Source organism: Rhinoraja longicauda, chromosome 12 (assembly GCF_053455715.1).
Source record: "Rhinoraja longicauda isolate Sanriku21f chromosome 12, sRhiLon1.1, whole genome shotgun sequence".
Classification (NCBI taxonomy): domain Eukaryota; kingdom Metazoa; phylum Chordata; class Chondrichthyes; order Rajiformes; family Arhynchobatidae; genus Rhinoraja; species Rhinoraja longicauda.
Window position 1 is genome coordinate 5,177,477 of NC_135964.1, and position 19,409 is coordinate 5,196,885.

General features: G+C 45.7%; 1 protein-coding gene across 2 annotated transcripts in view; it reads right to left on the reverse strand.

Moving 5' to 3' along the window:
* The window catches only part of arhgap31 (Rho GTPase activating protein 31), a 120,568-nt gene that overhangs the window by 63,903 nt on the left and 37,256 nt on the right, over positions 1–19,409 (reverse strand). For both annotated transcript variants that reach the window (XM_078408921.1, XM_078408920.1), the window contains exon 2: positions 3,776–3,878. In XM_078408921.1, coding sequence (XP_078265047.1) covers positions 3,776–3,878 — 103 coding nt within the window. The remainder of the gene's footprint in view (positions 1–3,775; positions 3,879–19,409) is intronic.

Genomic DNA, 19,409 nt, shown 5'->3' on the forward strand with positions numbered 1-19,409 from the left:
GCTGCCAGAGGAGGTAGTTGAGGCTGGGACTATCCCAACGTTTAAGAAACAGTTAGACAGGTGCATGGATTTTTGTCTACACTATAGTAACTTATTAACTTTATTTATATGCTGTAACTGTAATTCTTTTTTGTGCACAATCCGCATGCATTGCCACTTTCATTTCACTGCACATCGTGTATGTGTATGTGACAAATAAATTTGACTTGACTTGACATGACTTGGATAGGACAGGTTTGGGGGGGATATGGACCAAATGCTGCCTGGTGGGATTAGTGTAGCTGGGGCATGTTGGCCGGTGTGGGCAAGTTGGGCTGATGGGCCTGTATCTCCACACTGCATCACTCTATGACTCCATGACATGGATATGCAGAGAATGGAGGAATATGGATCTCATGAGGCAGATGAGATTAGTTGGTCTTGGCATCATGTTGACCACAGATATTGTGGGACAAAGGGCTCATTCCTGGGCTCTACTGTTCTATGTTCTATTAACAGAAGACTGAGGAGTAATTCCAATTTTAAGCGAGTGTGTAATATGGCAATGACTCTTTGATTTCCATTGTCTGTAATAAGCACGTCCAGTATTAAAATCAACTTTCCACTACACCCAGCTTCTTTCTTTTAACATCATGACCCTGATGCATTGCTAAGCCAAAGTCTTGCTCTGAATAATAATTCTGTTGTGATGGAAGGCACCAAGCACGTTCCCCTTACTAATTCAAATAGCAGAGGTTCTGCACATTTGTGCACAGGCTAAAACTAATTTCCAGATGAATGTACAAGTAGAATGATAATGTAAATGCAAAATGGTAGAGCAAGATACTAAACAAGGTCGTATAAAGCTTACCGATAATTGAAGACGATGCTTAGTGATAGCAATGGAAATGTGTTGGCTGGAAGTATTCTCACTTCCAACACAGGACAGACTTTAAGATGTCGTTTTGGCTGTGAGCGCATGATCAGAGGGAGGGAATCCCACATTGCCAAGAAGCTAAACTGTGAGTTCTAGCTGCCTGTTTGCTTTGTGTAAAATATTCCATTGCGCTATTTAAAGGAGAGTATCTCCAGGTCACATTCTTCCCTTTGTTAACAATTAATATAGTCATTCAGTTTTGTGTCACGAGTGGGAGTGTGTTACACGCTCACTATAGTTACCCAAACAAGACGTATCTGCACTTTATACGGGACTTTGTGTTGGGTTTGGGGGCTGGGAGTGTGCTTTGTCCCAGGATGACAGCGGCTCAGATTAATTTCATGCGGACTCGGAGCACACACTGTACACTCCTGCCCTCCGACTACGGCCACGCTTCCCTCTCTATCCCCTTCCCAGTTCTCAAACCAGTCTTCCCGTCTCCTACTACATCCTATCTTTGTCCCGCCCCATCCCCTGACATCAGTCTGAAGAAGGGTCTCGACCCGAAACGCAACCCATCCCTTCTCTCCAAAGATGCTGCCTGACCTGCTGAGTTACTCCAGCATTTTGTGTCTACCTAATTCAAACACTTCCTTGCCTGGGCCATCTGGCCCTGTTGCCCCATGGTCAGCAATTGTTGTGCTTGAATTGTCCTGACAGCGTCAGCACCATGAACTGCAAGAGTGGGTTCCATTTCATCAAAGCTTGTGCTCGTGTGAAGAGGTGAAGAAGCAACTAACCCCATTTTGTATCAGATCCCTCTTGGAGTTGGAATAAGTCAAGTCAAGTCAAATTTATTTGTCATATACACATACACGATGTGCAGTGAAATGAAAGTGGCAATGCCTGCGGGTTGTGCACAAAAAGAATTACAGTTACAGCATATAAATAAAGATAATCAGCGTCGACAAAAATTTACTTACGTATCTGTCTACTTATTTATTTATTTATTTATTTATCTATTCGCCTGTTTAAAATTAAATTAAAACAGACATCAAGTATCTTCTACCTCCATATAAAAGATTCAGCAAATAAATAACTAAACTAATAAATAAATAAACAAATAAATAGACATGTCAAATAAATAAATAAATAAATAAACAGGCAGATAAATAAATAAACAGGCGAATAGATAAATAAATAAATAAATAAGTAGACAGATACGTAAGTAAATAAATGGACGAGTGAGTAGATAGATAAATATATATAGACAGATAAATAGATAAATAAAAATAAATAAATAAATAAACAAGCGAATAGATAAATAAATAAATAAATAAAGCCCAAGGACCAGGTCAAGAAGGCATTAGTTCAGAACTGAGGGTGTCTCCACTGAAGAAGTCTGAAGAAGGGTCTCAACCCGAAACGTCACCCATTCCTTCTCTCCTGAGATGCTGCCTGACCTGCTGAGTTACTCCAGCATTTTGTGAATAAATACCTTCGATTTGCATCAGCATCTGCAGTTATTGTCTTATACTATGTGTCTCCACTGAGTATAACCAGGCATTACTAATATCCTGATGATAGATATTTGTTTAAAATCAATTTTGATATTTATTAAATGAAAATCAAAAGCTTTGCAGATTCGAAATCTTTATTGTCTCTCCGCATAAGTTGTTGTTGAGTTATTCCGGCATTTTTTTTTGGGGGGGGTGGGGTTTGGTAATTATTAAGGTGCTTTTTCATATATCAAAAATAATACAAAGCATTTTACCTTATAAATTTTCAAGCCCTTTAGTCAAGAATGTTTAGTTCCAAGGACTAGGTCAAGAAGGCGTTAGTTCAGAACCGAGGGTGCCACCACTGAACTGAGTATAACCAGGCATTACTAATATCCTGAAGATGGACACAAAATGCTGGAGTAACTCAGCGGGTCAGGGAGCATCTTTGGAGAAAAATAATCGGTGACGTTTCAGATCGAGACGTCACCTATTCCTTTTTTCCAGAGATGCTGCCTGACCCGCTGAGTTACTCCAGCTTTTTGTGTCTATCTTCGGATTAACCCATTCCTTCCTACACAGTACTAATACCCTGGTCAAACAGGAACTCGGGCAAACACAATGTAATTCTGTTTCTTTATGTCGGTGAGACCAAGCGCAGACTCAGCGATCGTTTAGCTGAACACCTCCGCTCAGTCTGCCTAGGCCTAAGCGATTTCCCAGTTGCTAAACACTTTAACTCCCCCTCCCATTCCCATACTGACCTTTCTGTCCTCCTGCACTGTCAAAGTGAGGCCCAACGCAAATTAGGAGGAACAGCCCCTCATATTTCACTTGGGCATCTTACACCCCAGCGGTATGAATATTGACTTCTCCTAACTTCAAGTGACCCTTGCTTTCCCTCCCTCTGTCCCAGCCCCACCATAGTTCTCCGACTAGTTTCACTGTCCTCCTGATTAATCTTACTGTTTAAATACCTCATTGTCACCTTCCCCTCAGCCAACAATGAACCATTCTTCATTTCCTTGAGCAGCTTCTGCTTTGATCTGTAATTTTCACACCTTGCCCTTCCATATCTCACAACTCCCTCTCCTCTGACTTTCAGTCTGAAGAAGGGTCTCAACCTGAAACGCCACCCGTTCCTTCTCTCCAGAGAAGGTGCCTGTTCCACTGAGTTACTCCAGCATTTTGAGTCTATCTTCTGAAGCCAAAACAATGTGTGTTCAGCTTCTCATTAACATTCCTTGGCATCTATCTTTTCAAATATGGCATCTGGGTCAAGAGGGAATGACACCAGTAAAACAGATGGTAACTTTCATCTCCTGCAATTCCAATTTGGACTGTTGTCCTAAACCCGTGTCCCACTCCTGCATTGTCACACTGTTAAATCCAAATGAAACTGGTGGAAGCGATGCCTTACCTTAGCTTTTGAATGTTGGATGTAATCCCTGAGTGTCTGTAAACACCATCTACAATGCCATGTTCCTCAATGAATTCGGCACAGCTTTTGAGGACTTGAGGAACTGTTTAAAACGAAAAGGTGAAAATTAGCTTCAATGCTCAATGCATCCAACATCTTTCTCCTTAGCACATAGAACATAGAACAGTACAGCACAGGAATAAACCCTTCAGTGAGGGTTGCCAACTGTCCCGTATTAGCCCGGACATCCCGTATTTTGGGCTAAATTGGTTTGTTCTGTACGGGAACGCCCTTGTCCCTTATTAGGCCCGGGGGCGCTGTAGGCCCGGTTGCTGTAGGCCTGGACAGTGTAAGCCCAGACAGTGTAGGTCTGAACAGTGTAGGTCCGGAGGCCCGGGCGCCGCCTAACGGAGGTTGCATAGCAACCCGCCTCCCGGCCCGGGTGGCTGCCATTGGTGGAGCAGGAGCACGTGGCCGCGGGCTGGGTGAGGTCACGTGGGGCGCGGGGCGGTGACGTCACCTTGTCCCGTATTTGGGAGTGAGATAGTTGGCACCCCTTCCATCAGCCCACAATGTTTGTGCTGAACATGATGGTCTCATCTTCCTGCACATGATCCATAACCCACTATTCCCCACACTTCCAAGTGCCTATCCAAAAACCTCTTAAAAGGACACCATCGTATAAGCCTCCACCATCACAGTGTGTTCCAGGCCCCCGACACTGTGTAAAAAACGCCCTGCACCTCTTCATTAACCTTTCCCCCTCTCACCTTATAGCTGTGCCCTCTAGTGGTGGATATTTCCACGCTGGGAAAAAGATTCTGTCGACCCTATTTATGTCTCTCATAATTTTATATACTTTATTCATCAAGTCTCTCCTGAACATCCGATGTTCCAGAGAAAGCAATCCTAAATAGCTTGGGGAGGGAGGGGAGATGGGGCAATGTGTGCCATCACTCCCCCACCACTCTCATTCCAGCAAGCCATCTAGATAATAGAAACGGACATACATGCATATGTTTACCAGGTGAGACAAAGGTTCACCTGCACCTCCTCCAACCTCATCTATTGCATCCGCTGTTCTAGATGTCAACTTATTTACATCGGAGAAACCAAGTGCAGGCTCGGCGATCGCTTTGCTGAACACCTGCGCTCGGTCCGCATTAACCAAACTGATCTCCCGGAGGTCGAGCACTTCAACTCCCCCTCCCATTCCCAGTCTGACCTTTCTGTCATGGGCCTCTTGCAGTGCCATAGTGAGGCCCACCGGAAATTGGAGGAACAGCACCTCATATTTCGCCTGGGCAGTTTGCAGCCCAGTGGTATGAACATCGACTTCTCCAACTTTAGATAGTTCCTCTGTCCCTCCCTTCCCCTCCCCCTTCCCAGTTCTCCCTCTATCTTCCTGTCTCCACCTATATCCTTCCTTTGTCCCGCCCCCCTGACATCAGTCTGAAGAAGGGTCTCGACCCGAAACGTCACTCATTCCTTCTCTCCCGAGATGTTGCCTGACCTGCTGAGTTACTCCAGCATTTTGTGAATAAATGCAAATGTTTACCCACAGGTTTAAGGACCTGGATGTCTTTTCAAATGTAGTTGCTGCGTCTGGGGCTCACCACTTCTTGTGGTACAGTGTGTAAATAGTTCCGTGTTTACTGTGGAATCATACCGAGCAAATAATAGAATGAAAGGGTGTTTCTCGGGTATGTAACTTGTTTGCATGCAAACTGTTTCTTTTGTCAGTCTATCCAGGAATGTTGCAACAATGAAGCTAGATAGAGCTCTTAAGGATAGCGGAGTCAGGGGGTATGGGGAGAAGGCAGGAACGGGGTACTGATTGAGAATGATCAGCCATGATCACATTGAATGGCGGTGCTGGCTCGAAGGGCCGAATGGCCTCCTCCTGCACCTATTGTCTATTGACAGTGTAATTGGGAGGAGTAAAGAGACAGGAATCAGAATTTATTGGGATGTGGGTAGGACGGGATCTTGGTCGTGGATCGGAATGAATGCAACATTGTCGTGTCGATGTAAAATGGTGGTTATCTGTGCAAAGGGTGAAATGCAAAACCTCCCCAGCACATTGCAAAAGGTATATCTTTAAGTAATTTCAAATGCCCTGCGGACTTTGTTTCTGGTATTAACTGAAGCCTACATTTGAAATTGATTCCCCTATCAATACATGCTATGTTCGGTTCGTTTTCCCGTTTACTGTATCAAACTGGTGACTGGTCTTTCGAGAGTGATGCACAAGGTCACAAGAGCCCTTTACACTGGCCAGCTCTGCAATCCTTTGCCCTTTAGATAAAATGCTGCTTCTTAAGTTTCTTGCCAAACAAAAAAAGCTTTTCAGTGCACGTGACGATAATATGCTAAACTAAAATGAAAAAGTTCACATTTCCATTTGCCAACTCATTGCTCCCTCAATAGGCCACCCATGTTTCCTTTGTAGCCTCCTCATTTTATCTTTACAACTTACTTTCTTGCCTGTCCTTGTGCGTACTTGAGTAAATGTACTCACCATACCTTGCTATTAATTACTTGTATAAATTGTGAAAAGCTGAGGTCCGAATAATGACCCTGACAGCACACCACGGTTGCCAACAGAAAAAGACCACTGATGTCTGAAGAAGGGTCTCAGCCCGAAACGTCACCCATTCCTTCGCTCCAGAGACGCTGCCTGTCCTGCTGAGTAACTCCAGCTTTTTGTGTCTATCTAATGTCATCCCACTGTTTCCCGCATGAGCCAGCCAGCCTTCCTTACCAGTAAGTTGACTCCTCTGGCATAAGCTGTTATTTTCCATGCAGTACTTACTGAGTACCCTCTGGAAATCTATGCATTCCACAGTCCCCCAGTCCCCCTTCATGCAGAGCACAAGCTACTTAATTTAGTCTAGAAATACAGCGTGGAAACAGGCCCTTCGGCCCACCAAGTCCACACCAACCATTGGTCCCCCGTTCGCACTAATTGTCCCAGTAAACACTAGGGGTATGGTCGACACAAAAAGCTGGAATGAGACACAAAATGCGTCTTTTGAGTCTACCTTCGATTTAAACCAGCATCTGCAGTTCTTTCCTACACAGACGCAAGGGGTGATTTACAGCGTCCAATTAAACTATAAACCTGCACGATTTGGGGACATGGGAGGAAACCCATGCAGTCACAGGGAGAGCATGCAAACTCTACATCGACAGCACCCGAAGACGGGATGGAATTCGGGTGTCTGGCTTTGGAGGGTCATGCACATAGAAACCTTCATTGTCCTCTTCCCAATGGCATAATCTCATAACACCACACGCAGAGAATTGAGTTGTTACATGAAGTTGACCTTTTGCAAAATATCGCTGCTTGAGCAGTTTGTCCTGTTTACAATAGACAATAGATAATAGGTGCAGGAGTAGGCCAATCGACCCTTCGAGCCTGCACCGCCATTCAATGTGATCATGGCTGATCATTGTTCCTGCCTTCTCCCCATACTGAGTCTGAAGAAGGGTCTCGACCCGAAATGTCACCCATCTCTCCCGAGATGCTGCCTGACCTGCTGAGTTACTCCAGCATTTTGTGAATAAATACCTTCGATTTGTACCAGCATCTGCAGTTATTTTCTTATTCTCCCCATACCCCCTGACTCCGCTATCCTTAAGAGCTCCATCTAGCTCTCGAATGCATTCAGAGAATCGGCCTCCACTGCCTTCTGAGGCAGAGAATTCCACAGATTCACAACTCTGAGTGAAAAAGTTTTTCCTCATTTTATGAGGTCGCAAAGCCACCTTTTTGCCTGTTTGTCTTGGTGCTGAAATGTGCATGTCAAAATCGTTGGCATTTACAGATCCCAGACCTCACCTTGGCACCTTGCCTTCAAAACACTTAATAATTCAGTCTGTCCAGTGCTTTGAATTCTTCTTAAATAATGCAGTGATGCGAATTAAGCTGCAAAAACGATAAAATGTTGAGCCGACGCAAAGAAAGGCTTTGAAACTTTAGATAGTTTGAAAGAAATCTCTGAATGAACAGAAAATGTATAGGGTGTAACATGAAAAAGATTTTTTTTAAAATGGGTGCAATAGGTCATGCTTAGATTGTCCCAGAAGAATGTTTAAACATAGAAACATAGAAAATAGGTGCAGGAGTAGGCCATTCGACCCTTCGAGCCTGCACCGCCATTCAATATGATCATGGCTGATCATCCAGCTCAGTAACCTGTACCTGCCTTCTCTCCATACCCCCGATCCCTTTAGCCACAAGGGCCACATCTAACTCCCTCTTAAATATAGCCAATGAACTGGCCTCAACTACCTTCTGTGGTAGAGAATTTAGTCGCGGTACGGTGGCGCAGTTACTGCCTTAAGGTGCCAGAGACCCAGCTTTGATCCTGACTAGGGGTGCGTGTCTGCATGGAGTTTGTACGTTCTCCCTGTGACCTGTGTGGGTTTTGTCCGGGTGTCCAGTTTCCTCCCACACTCCAAAGATGTACAGGTTTGTAGGTCAATTAGCTTGGTATAACTGTAAAAATTGTCCCTCGTGTGTGTACGATAGTGAATGAGGGGATCGCCGGTCGGCGCAGACTCTCTGGGCCGAAGGGCCTGTTTCCACGCTGCATCTCCGAAACTAAAACTTAAAAAGCTTGGAAACCGGTCCTTCGATCACCCATTCACACTAGTCCTCCTATCCCACTTTCTCATCCCCTTCCTGCACACTCGGGACAATTTGCAGAGGCCAATTAACCTACTAACTTGCACGCCTTTGGGATGTGGGAGGAAAGCAGAGCACCCGGAGAAAACCCACACAGTCGCAGCGAGAACGTGCAAACTCCACACAGACAGCAGCCAAGGTCAGGATTGAACCGGTGTCTCTGGCCCTGTGAGGCAGAAGCTCTACCAAATGCACTACCGTGCTGCCTGTTGTTTAACCAGAGAGAAAAGTTTAAGATAAAAAGTTTAATGGAAAATCTCCTCCTGCTGGCAGTAATAGTATTTGTCCACTGCCCATCACAGGTGTATCGAGATGTTTTTGCTGACACTGTCCAAGTGCGGCCTTGTTGCTGCTGGGGTTGACACTTTTAACACTAACTCATTGCTTGCATTGTGTAATTGCTAAATCGAGGCTTTGAATGGCTGTTTCCATTGCAAACAGGAAGGTTGAGGTCACAGGAAGTGAAGGCTGGTTGTTTGTTTCAGTGAAGAAAAGGCAACACACCCAACACACGAGTGTTCCTGTGGTGTTGAAAATGTAACAGATGTAGGCTCGCCGCCTAGAATGGTGCAAAGCACCGCCTGGGAAGAGTATTGTACAGAGCGATAGCTCTCACCATTTACAAGCAGAGGTCGGAGTGGAGTCTTGTGGAAACGGCAAAGTTGGCTCTGCATTCTGTCAGACAGATTTCCAAATGTGCAGGAAGGAACTGCGGATGCTGGTTTAAATCAAAGACAGCCACAAACTGCTGGGGCAACTCGGCGGGACACGCAGCATCTTTAGAAACATATAAAATTCTTAAGGTGTTGGAGAGGCTAGATGCGGGAAGATTGTTCCCGATGTTGGGGAAGTCCAGAACCAGGGGTCACAGCTTAAGGATAAGGGGGAAGTCTTTTAGGACCGAGATGAGAAAACATTTCTTCACACAGAGTGGTGAGTCTGTGGAATTCTCTGCCACAGAAGGTAGTTGAGGCCAGTTCATTGGCTATATTTAAGAGGGAGTTAGATGTGGCCCTTTTTGCTAAAGGGATCAGGGGGTATGGAGAGAAGGCAGGTATAGGTTACTGAGCTGGATGATCAGCCATGATCATATTGAATGGCGGTGCAGGCTCGAAGGGCCGAATGGCCTACTCCTGCACCTATTTTCTATGTTTCTATGTTTTCTATGTGTGGAGAGAAGGAATGGGCGGCGTTTTGGGTCGGGACCCTTCTTCAGACTCAAATGGAGAATCTGAAGTCTGAAGGAGGGTCTCGACTCGAAACGTCACCCATTCCTTCGCTCCAGATATGCTGCCTGTCCCGCTGAGTTACTCCAGCATTTTGTGCCTGTCATAGGTAGATTTCCAATCTTGGTGAGCACACACATGAGGTGTTCTCTTTAAAGAGAGATGCAAACACCACTGGCTGTGTCTGTTGAATGTATAGAGAATGTACAAAGAGTTTTTGCACAATTTTTTATGCCGCACATATTTTTATTCTGAATAAAGTTTGTTTTTGAAATTTACAAAACTCTTCAGACACACAGTCTACATTTCACATTCAAGTTTATTGTCGAAGTAAAGCAGATAAGTATACAATGTAGGAACAGGCCCTTCGGCCCACAATGTATGTGCTGCACATAATGCCAAATTAAACTAATTTCCTCTGCCTGCAAGTGATCCATATCTTTCCATTCCCTGTATATCCATGTGACTATCTAAAAGCCACAGAACAACTCCAATATATCTGCCTCCAACACCAACCATGGCAGGGTGTTCCATAGAAACATAGAAAATAGGTGCAGGAGGAGGCCATTCGGCCCTTTAAGCCAGCACCGCCATTCATTGTGATCGTGGCTGATCGCCCCTAATCAATACCCCGTGCCTGCCTTCTCCCCATATCCCTTGATTCCACTAGCCTCTAGAGCTCTATCTAACTCTCTCTTAAATCCATCCAGTGATTTGGCCTCCACTGCCCTCTGTGGCAGAGAATTCCACAAATTCACAACTCTCTGGGTGAAAAAGTTTTTTCTCACCTCAGTTTTAAATGGCCTCCCCTTTATTCTAAGACTGTGGCCCCTGGTTCTGGACTCGCCCAACATTGGGACATTTTTCCTGCCTCTAGCTTGTATAATTTTATATGGCACCCACCAATCTCTGTGTAAAAAACTTGCCCTTGAAACGTTGTCCCTCTCACCTTAAAGCTATGCCCTCTGGTCTTGGACATTTTGACTCTGGGAATGAAGTTCTAATTGTCTACCTTATCCATTATGCCACTCATAATTTTACATACCTCTATCTCACCCTCTGATGCTCCTGAGAAAACAATCTAAGTTTGTTCAACCTCTCCTTGTAACTGATACCCTCTGATCCAGGCAACTTCCTGGTAATGTACTCTGCACACTCTCAAAAGCCTCCACTTCCTTCCTGTAATGTAAGAACTGTAAAAACAGCACGCAATACACCAAATGTGACCTAACCAAAGTTTTATAAAGCAGGGACATGACTTCCTGACTCTTCCACTCTGAAAGGGGCTCAGTATATATTTAATGTGATTCTTACATCCATACATGGTAATGTATTCTGTATTGAAGTAAACGTTCTCCATCGCATGTTAGGAGGTAATTGTACATCTCGAAGTGTTATAATCGGATACATTGTCAAATTTAATTTGTTACAACAACTACCTTCCTGCATGAGAGAGTTGTACAACCACATATAGGCTTCCTACAGTATGTACCTGAAGTAAGGATAGTAACTCAGCGGGTCGATAGACAATAGACAATAGGTGCAGGAGGAGGCCTTTCGGCCCTTCGAGCCAGCACCAGCAATGTGATCATGGCTGATCATTCTCAATCAGTACCTCATTCCTGCCTTCTCCCCATACCCCCTGACTCCGCTATCCTTAAGAGCTCTATCTAGCTCTCTCTTTAATGCATTCAGAGAGTTGGCCTCCACTGCCTTCTGAGGCAGAGAATTCCACAGATTCACAACTCTCTGACTGAAAAAGTTTTTCCTCATCTCAGTTCTAAATGGCCTACCCCTTATTCTTAAACCGTGGCCCCTTGTTCTGGACTCCCCCAACATTGGGAACATGTTTCCTGCCTCTAACGTGTCCAACCCCTTAATAATCTTATACGTTTTGATAAGATCTCCTCTCATCCTTCTAAATTCCAGTGTATACAAGATTCAGAGTCAGAGTCAGAGTCCAGGGTCAGACAGCAGTAAAGGAATAGGTGACCCTTCTTCAGATCCGGGTCTTGACCCGAAACGTCACCTAATCCTTCTCTCCAGAGATGCTGTCTGACCCGCTGAATGACGCCAGATTTTTGTGTCTATCTTCGGTTTCAACCAGCACCTGCAGTTCCTTCGTACACACAAGGTGCTGAAGTATCTTGTTACCTCCCGGGTATCTGCCAATTAATTGGCCTTGGCGTCAGTAATGTCCGTGGATGGGGTGAGGGGTGTTGCTAGCCAACTGGTGTTCGCCCTGGCTTGGCAGGAGTGATCCTTCAGGATGCCGCAATGGCACAATTGCTGGATGAAGTTTGCCAAATACTGCAAGATGTTTTCAAGAGAGAGTTAGATTCAGCTCTTAAGACTAACGGAAACATGGGATGTGGGGAGAAAGCAGGAACGGGGTACTGATTTTGGATGATCAGCCATGATCACATTGAGTGACAGTGCTGGCTCGATGGGCCGAATGGCCTACTCCTGCACCTGTTCTCTATGTTTCTACGTGGGAGGTGATGCTTCATCTGGATATGATGGAACAAAATTTGTCGGCTTGCTGGACCGGCTCCCTCAGAGCAGGCTCTTGCTACGTCCAAATACTCTTTAGAGATTTGATTAAATCATTCTCTTCACCTCTTGTTGATTGTAGAATAGGTCAAAATATCTTTAACTCCAAATTATTTGAGTCAGATGTCACCTCCATTCAATAGTATTCCCATGGTTGAGTCATTCCAATTGTATTAATTGGTCTGAAGAAGTGTCCCTACCCAAAACGTCACCCATCCATGTTGTCCAGAGATGCTGCCTGGCCCGCTGAGTTACTCCAGCACTTTGTGTCCTTTGTTGTAATCCAGCATCTGCAGTTCCTTGTTTCTACATTTCCACCATTTTGTATTATGGCTTGTTTCAGCATTGAGCTCCTGCTGGATGCGCTTTAGATTGGTGGGCACAGTAAGGAGGACCAATTATCAGAGGTACAAGGAACTGTAGATGCTGGGATCTTGAGCAAAATACAAAGTGCTGGAGTAATTCAGCAGGTCAGGCTGGATCTGTGGAGGGGACAGATAGGTGGAGTTTTGGGTCAGGATCCTTCTTCAGACTTTGTCCAGTAATCGTTGGGTTTCTTCTGCTGAAAGTTTCTGCTCGGAGTTACTCGACATCGGGGCAGCATTTTAGCCGGCAACATGTGTAGGAAGGAACTGCAGGCGCTGGTTTAAACAGAAGATAGGCACAAAATGCTGGAGTAACTCAGCGGGACAGGCAGCATCTCTGGAGAGAAGGAATGGGTGACGTTTCGGAACGAGACCCTTCTTCAGACATTCTTCTCATAGCCAGTTCCCATAAAGAGCATTCTGAAGCATATACTCTATTTCACTTGAGCTGATTGAGGGGTTAGGTCTGGGTAGCAACTGGGAATATCTCAGATAGACACAAAGTGGGAGTCTGAAGAATCTGAGGAAGGGTCTGGACCCAAAACGTCACCCATTCCTTCTCTCCAGAAACACTGCCTGTCCCGCTGAGTTACTCCAGCATTTTGTGTTCTTCTAGCTTTTTAGCTGGTGTCCTTCTGGTCTGTCATATACTGGGAAACAGGGACACATGGCACAACATGCATGCATTTGTAAGGCTGAATCTGTGGGCCAGTTGGAGGGACTGCAAGAAGACCACATTCCAACGGTAGCAGTAAGAGATATTAATGGAACTCAGTGCTGTAAGGCTCAGATTCCTGAATGCAGTGCTGGAAGAACTTCAATGACCACAAAGAACTATCAAAGCTCACTGAATGCATGGACAAATTGCATACCCTCTCCAATACACTACTTGTCTCACTGTTCAATTCACCACAGCCCCCATCATCAACCTCTTTCATTCAGAACTGATATGCAACATTCACATGGTTCATTAAACTCTTGCGTTTCTCATCTAACAAAAGCCTCAGTGCCCATATTCACAGTACATTGCCAGGAACTGGAGACAGAACAACAAAATGATTGTACAACATTCACTGAACGCTTCCCCTGCATGAGAGAGAAGGGGATGGGTGTGATCCGGGTAAAGTTGTACCCTCTCTCTGTCTGATGGTCCCCAGCAAGAAATCTGCTGGTTCCGGCAAGAATGTCTTGAGCTTTCTTTAAAGATGTCTTTGCAATCTCCCTTATGGAACAGGACTTGGAAAACTCCGAGTTGAGTTTAGTTTAGTTTATGTACAGCGTAGAAACATGCCCTTCGGCCCACCGACCAGCGATCCCCCGCATACTAACCCTATCCTACACACACCAGGGACAATTTACATTTTTATACCAAGCCCTCCAAACCTGCACGTCTTTGGAGTGTGGGGGGAAACCGAAGATCTCGAAGAAAGCCCACGCAGGTCACGGGGAGAAGGTACAAACTCCGTACAAACAGCGCCCGTAGTCAGGATGGAACCCGGGTATCTGGCACGGTCAGGCAGTAGCTCTACCACTGCGCCACTCTGACGCCCCTGTTACAAATATTTTCAGTCCCAACTTGGAGGAAGTTGTGTGCGTCAAAAGTCATGGCCACGATGATCTTGATGTTTCCTCGCTCTGCTCTGAAGTTGCTGATGTGGCTGCAGCAGGCACCTTTCTGAAGGGACATCTTTAGTGACGAGCAAATGATATCCAGCATGCTTGTGACAAGGACCCGACAACTTTGGTGGCAAGAACAGGAAAGCAGACTATTATCTGAATGGTGGCCGATTAGGAAAAGGGGAGATGCAACGAGACCTGGGTGTCGTGGTACACCAGTCATTGAAAGTAGGCATGCAGGTGCAGCAGGCAGTGAAGAAAGCGAATGGTATGTTGGCATTCATAGCAAGGGGATTTGAGTATAGGAGCAGGGAGGTTCTGCTGCAGTTGTACAGGGCATTGGTGAGACCACACCTGGAGTATTGCGTACAGTTTTGGTCTCCTAATCTGAGGAAAGACATTCTTGCCATAGAGGGAGTACAGAGAAGGTTCACCAGATTGATTCCTGGGATGGCAGGACTTTCATATGAAGAAAGATTGGATAGACTCGGCTTGTACTCGCTGGAATTTAGAAGATTGAGGGGGGATCTTATAGAAACTTACAAAATTCTTAAGGGGTTGGACAGGCTAGATGCAGGAAGATTGTTCCCGATGTAGGGGAAGTCCAGAACAAGGGGTCACAGTTTAAGGATAAGGGGGAAGTCTTTTAGGACCGAGATGAGAAACTTTTTTTTCACACAGAAGGTAGTTGAGGCCAGTTCATTGGCTATATTTAAGAGGGAGTTAGATGTGGCCCTTGTGGTTAAAGGGATCAGGGGGGATGGAGAGAAGGCAGGTACGGGATACTGAGTTGGATGATCAGCCATGATCATATTGAATGGCGGTGCAGGTTCGAAGGGCCGAATGGCCTACTCCTGCACCTATTTTCTATGTTTCTATTTTTCTATGTTTCTATTTTTCTATGTTTCTATGTTTCTATGTTTCTAACAGTGATGGGTTCAGACGGTTCAACTCCCTTGTTGAAACGGCCACTGCCTGGTACCTTATGGCACTCATGTTCTTTGCCAGTCATCGTCATGCTATGTTTGCATGTTTTGCTTTGCAGTAACTTGTCCTGGTGCACGTGCCCTGCTTATTCTTCTGATGGTCTGCTCACCAAGGCATGTGCCGTGTATAAGAAAGGGTTAGGGAGACGAACAGGCTGAAGGGAGACACAAAATGCTGGAGTCGCCCAACGGGTCAGACAGCATCTCCGGAGAAAAGGAACAGGCCACGTTTCGGATTGAAACCCTTCTCCAGACTTCAGAAGGGAGACCATGGACGGGAGGGCTAAAACGCAGAGACGAGGGAAACTGGGGACAATTAGAAGGAAGGGCCGGAGATGGAGACGAGGAGGGAGGAAAGGGACACAAAGTCAGAATAAGAAACTGGGACGAGAGTGAGTGTGGGAGAATGCAAGTGAGAAAATGTGGAGAATGACAATAGACAATAGACAATAGGTGCAGGAGGAGGCCATTCGGCCCTTCGAGCCAGCACCGCCATTCAATGTGATCATGGCTGATCATTCTCAATCAGTACCCCGTTCCTGCCTTCTCCCCATACCCCCTGACTCCGCTATCCTTAAGAGCTCTATCCAGCTCTCTCTTGAATGCATTCAGAGAATTGGCCTCCACTGCCTTCTGAGGCAGAGAATTCCACAGATTCACAACTCTCTGACTGAAAAGGTTTTTCCTCATCTCAGTTCTAAATGGCCTACCCCTTATTCTTAAACTGTGGCCCCTTGTTCTGGACTCCCCCAACATTGGGAACATGTTTCCTGCCTCTAACGTGTCATAGAGTCATAGAGTCATAGAGTCATAGAGTCCTACAGCACAGAAAGAGGCCCTTCGGCCCATCGTGTCCGCGCCGCCCGATACCAAACACAGTCTAATTTTAATCCCATTTTCCCGCATTTGGACGTAGCCCTGAATGTTGTAGCATTTCAAGTGCCCATCCAAATGCCTCTTAAACGTTGTGAGTGTTCCCGCCTCCACCACCACCCCAGGCAGTGAGTTCCAGACTCCAACCACTCTCTGGGTGAAAAAGTTCTTCACCCTCTGGGTGAAGGGGTCTTTGTCCAACCCTTTAATAATCTTATACGTTTCGATAAGATCTCCTCTCATCCTTCTAAATTCCAGTGTATACAAGCCTAGTCGCTCCAGTCTTTCAACATATGATAGTCCCGCCATTCCGGGAATTAACCTAGTAAACCTACGCTGCATGCCCTCAATAGCAAGAATATCCTTCCTCAAATTTGGAGACCAAAACTGCACACAGTACTCCAGGTGCGGTCTCACTAAGGCCCTGTACAACTGCAGAAGGACCTCTTTGCTCCTATACTCAACTCCTCTTGTTATGAAGGCCAACATTCCACTGGCTTTCTTCACTGCCTGCTGTACCTGCATGCTTCCTTTCAGTGACTGGTGCACTAGGGCACCCAGATCTCGTTGTACGTCCCCTGCTCCTAACTTGAGCCAAGCTGATGTGCGTCTCTGATGATTCTACATACATCCCTCCACCTGCCTGCCTGGCCATGGGAGATTGGATACGAGCAGCACTCACAACCCTTTGACAAATGAGAAAATGACCAGGGGTGGAGTTGTCTGGAGGGGAGAGGGCGTCTTTACTGACGCGGAAGACTGTGATCAACAAGTCACAGTGTTGTGCACTACCTGCCGCCGTTCTCCACTCACGCTTTGTTCCAGCAGCCAGCGGCAGGAAAGTACATTACTTTTGTCAAAAAAATCAACCATGAGCTTTATTTTCCCAAATACGAAAAAACTCTGGCTTCCCTGGCACAGTGTGTAAGAAGGAACTGCAGATGCTGGTTTAAATCGAAGATAGACACGAAAAGCTGGAGTGTCTCAGCGGGACAGGCAGCATCTCTGGAGTATACTCTCCGGCACAGTGTTTGGCAGATTGTCCCTCTGGGCATACCGCAGCTAAAGAATTGGGAGAAAGTGTTCACTTCTCAATTCTACCCGCCAACAGTGCAGCTTTTCGGCTTTGCTACAGTTCCTGGTCTTATGTAGTTCCGTCAACAGTTCCTCCCACACACCCTCCCACCCACAGGGAGGACCTCATTGAAACGTACAGAATAGTGAAAGGCCTGGATAGAGTGGATGTGGAGAGGATGTTTCCACTAGTGGGAGAGTCTAGGACCAGAGGTCACAGCCCCAGAATTAAAGGACGTTCTTTAAGGAAGGAGATGAAGAGGAGTTTCTTCAGTCAGAGGGTGGTGAATTTGTGGAATTCTTTGCCACAGAAGGCTGTGGAGGCCAAGTCAGTGGATATTTTTGAGGCAGGGATAGATAGATTCTTGATTAGTACGGGTGTCAGAGGTTATGGGGAGAAGGCAGGAGAATGGGGTTGGGAGGGAGAGACAGATCAGCCATGATTGAATGGCGGAGTAGACTTGATGGGCCGAATGGCCTAATTCTACTCCAATCACTTATGACCCAGCAACCCACCCTGTCAAACTGGCTGCAGCTTCACCTTCCCTAAAACTCCCACTCTTTTCCCAACTCTGGACAGATATTCACTGAGGTTCCACCCATGGCTCATGCTGGGTGTTGTGGTGATATCCATAGTAACCCAGCTCTAGACGGGATTCAGTCCACACACACCACTGTCTGCAAATGTTTTTCTACTTAGTTTTGGAGACGGCCCAAATAGGATGAATGAAAAAGGCAGAGACTCACCCAAACCGAGCCCATGAATTGCTGTATTCATAACTTTAAACAGTATGAGACTGTACATTGATGTGCGAGTTTGAATTATACTAAAAAGGCACAGTATTTCGATTTTGGCCGTTAATTATCAAAAGCTTCCATCAGTTGAATTTTTAAAATCTCCATGGATAGTTTTCTGAATACTTTCACTCATTTTACATCTAAAAACGGTTGCTGGCCAAGACAGGATAGTTTTTGCACTGGCTGGTATGTCAGTTGGGTTAACATTCTCGGCCCTACAGTTCACATTTTCACTGCAGTTCAAATCTAAACCTGACAGATCCAGCAGACAGTTACAGACGCATTTATTGAAGTTTAAGACAATAACTGCAGATGCTGGTACAAATCAAAGGTATTTATTCACAAAATGCTGGAGTAACTCAGCAGGTCAGGCAGCATCTCAGGAGAGAAGGAATGGGTGACGTTTCGGGTCGAGACCCTTCTTCAGATTGATGTCAGGGGGGCGGGACAAAGGAAGGATATAGGTGGAGACAGGAAGATAGAGGGAGATATGGGAAGGAGGAGGGGAAGAGAGGGACAGAGGAACTATCTAAAGTTGGAGAAGTCAATGTTCATACCACTGGGCTGCAAGCTGCCCAGGCGAAATATGAGGTGCTGTTCCTCCAATTTCCGGTGGGCCTCACTATGGCACTGGAGGAGGCCCATGACAGAAAGGTCAGACTGGGAATGGGAGGGGGAGTTGAAGTGCTCGGCCACCGGGAGACCAGTTTGGCCAACGCGGACCGAGCGCAGGTGTTGAGCGAAGCGATCGCCGAGCCTGCGCTTGGTTTCGCCGATGTAAATAAGTTGACATCTGGAGCAGCGGATGCAATAGATGAGGTTGGAGGAGGTGCAGGTGAACCTGACCTGCTGAGTTACTCCAGCATTTTGTGAATAAATACCTTCCATTTATTGAAGTTTATCAGCTCAGGTTTTAAGATCTCGGCAGCAGAATCTGATTTGTGTCTCCATAGTTGCAAGGTGATGGACAAGGTGATAGACCTCATCTGTACAACTCATCCAGTTTGGCTTTAAGTGTGTAGGAAGGAACTGCAGATGCTGGTTCACACCAAAGATAGACACAAAATGCTGCTGTGACTCAGCGGGTCTGATAGTATCTGTGGAGAAAAGGAATAGGTAACATTTTGGGTCGAGACCCTTCTTCAGACTGAGTCAGGGGAAAGGGAAAGGAGAGATATAGTGATATCTATATACTAAAGCTCTCATTTGTTTGTTTGTTTGTTCCTGAACTACAGCCAAAACGGTACACGATAGCGCGACAATTTTAGGCCCACCTTACTCACCGTCGTCCCTTTGGTGCTAATGGAAGAGGTTTCATTGAAATCGGTGTTATATTTTTAAAGTTATTCACATTTTCAAGTTTAAATCTGCACCAATGCAGGAGAGGTTTGGGCCCAATGGGTCCACTTGGTCTAGTAGAGAGATATAGAGCAAAGGAATGAAAGATAT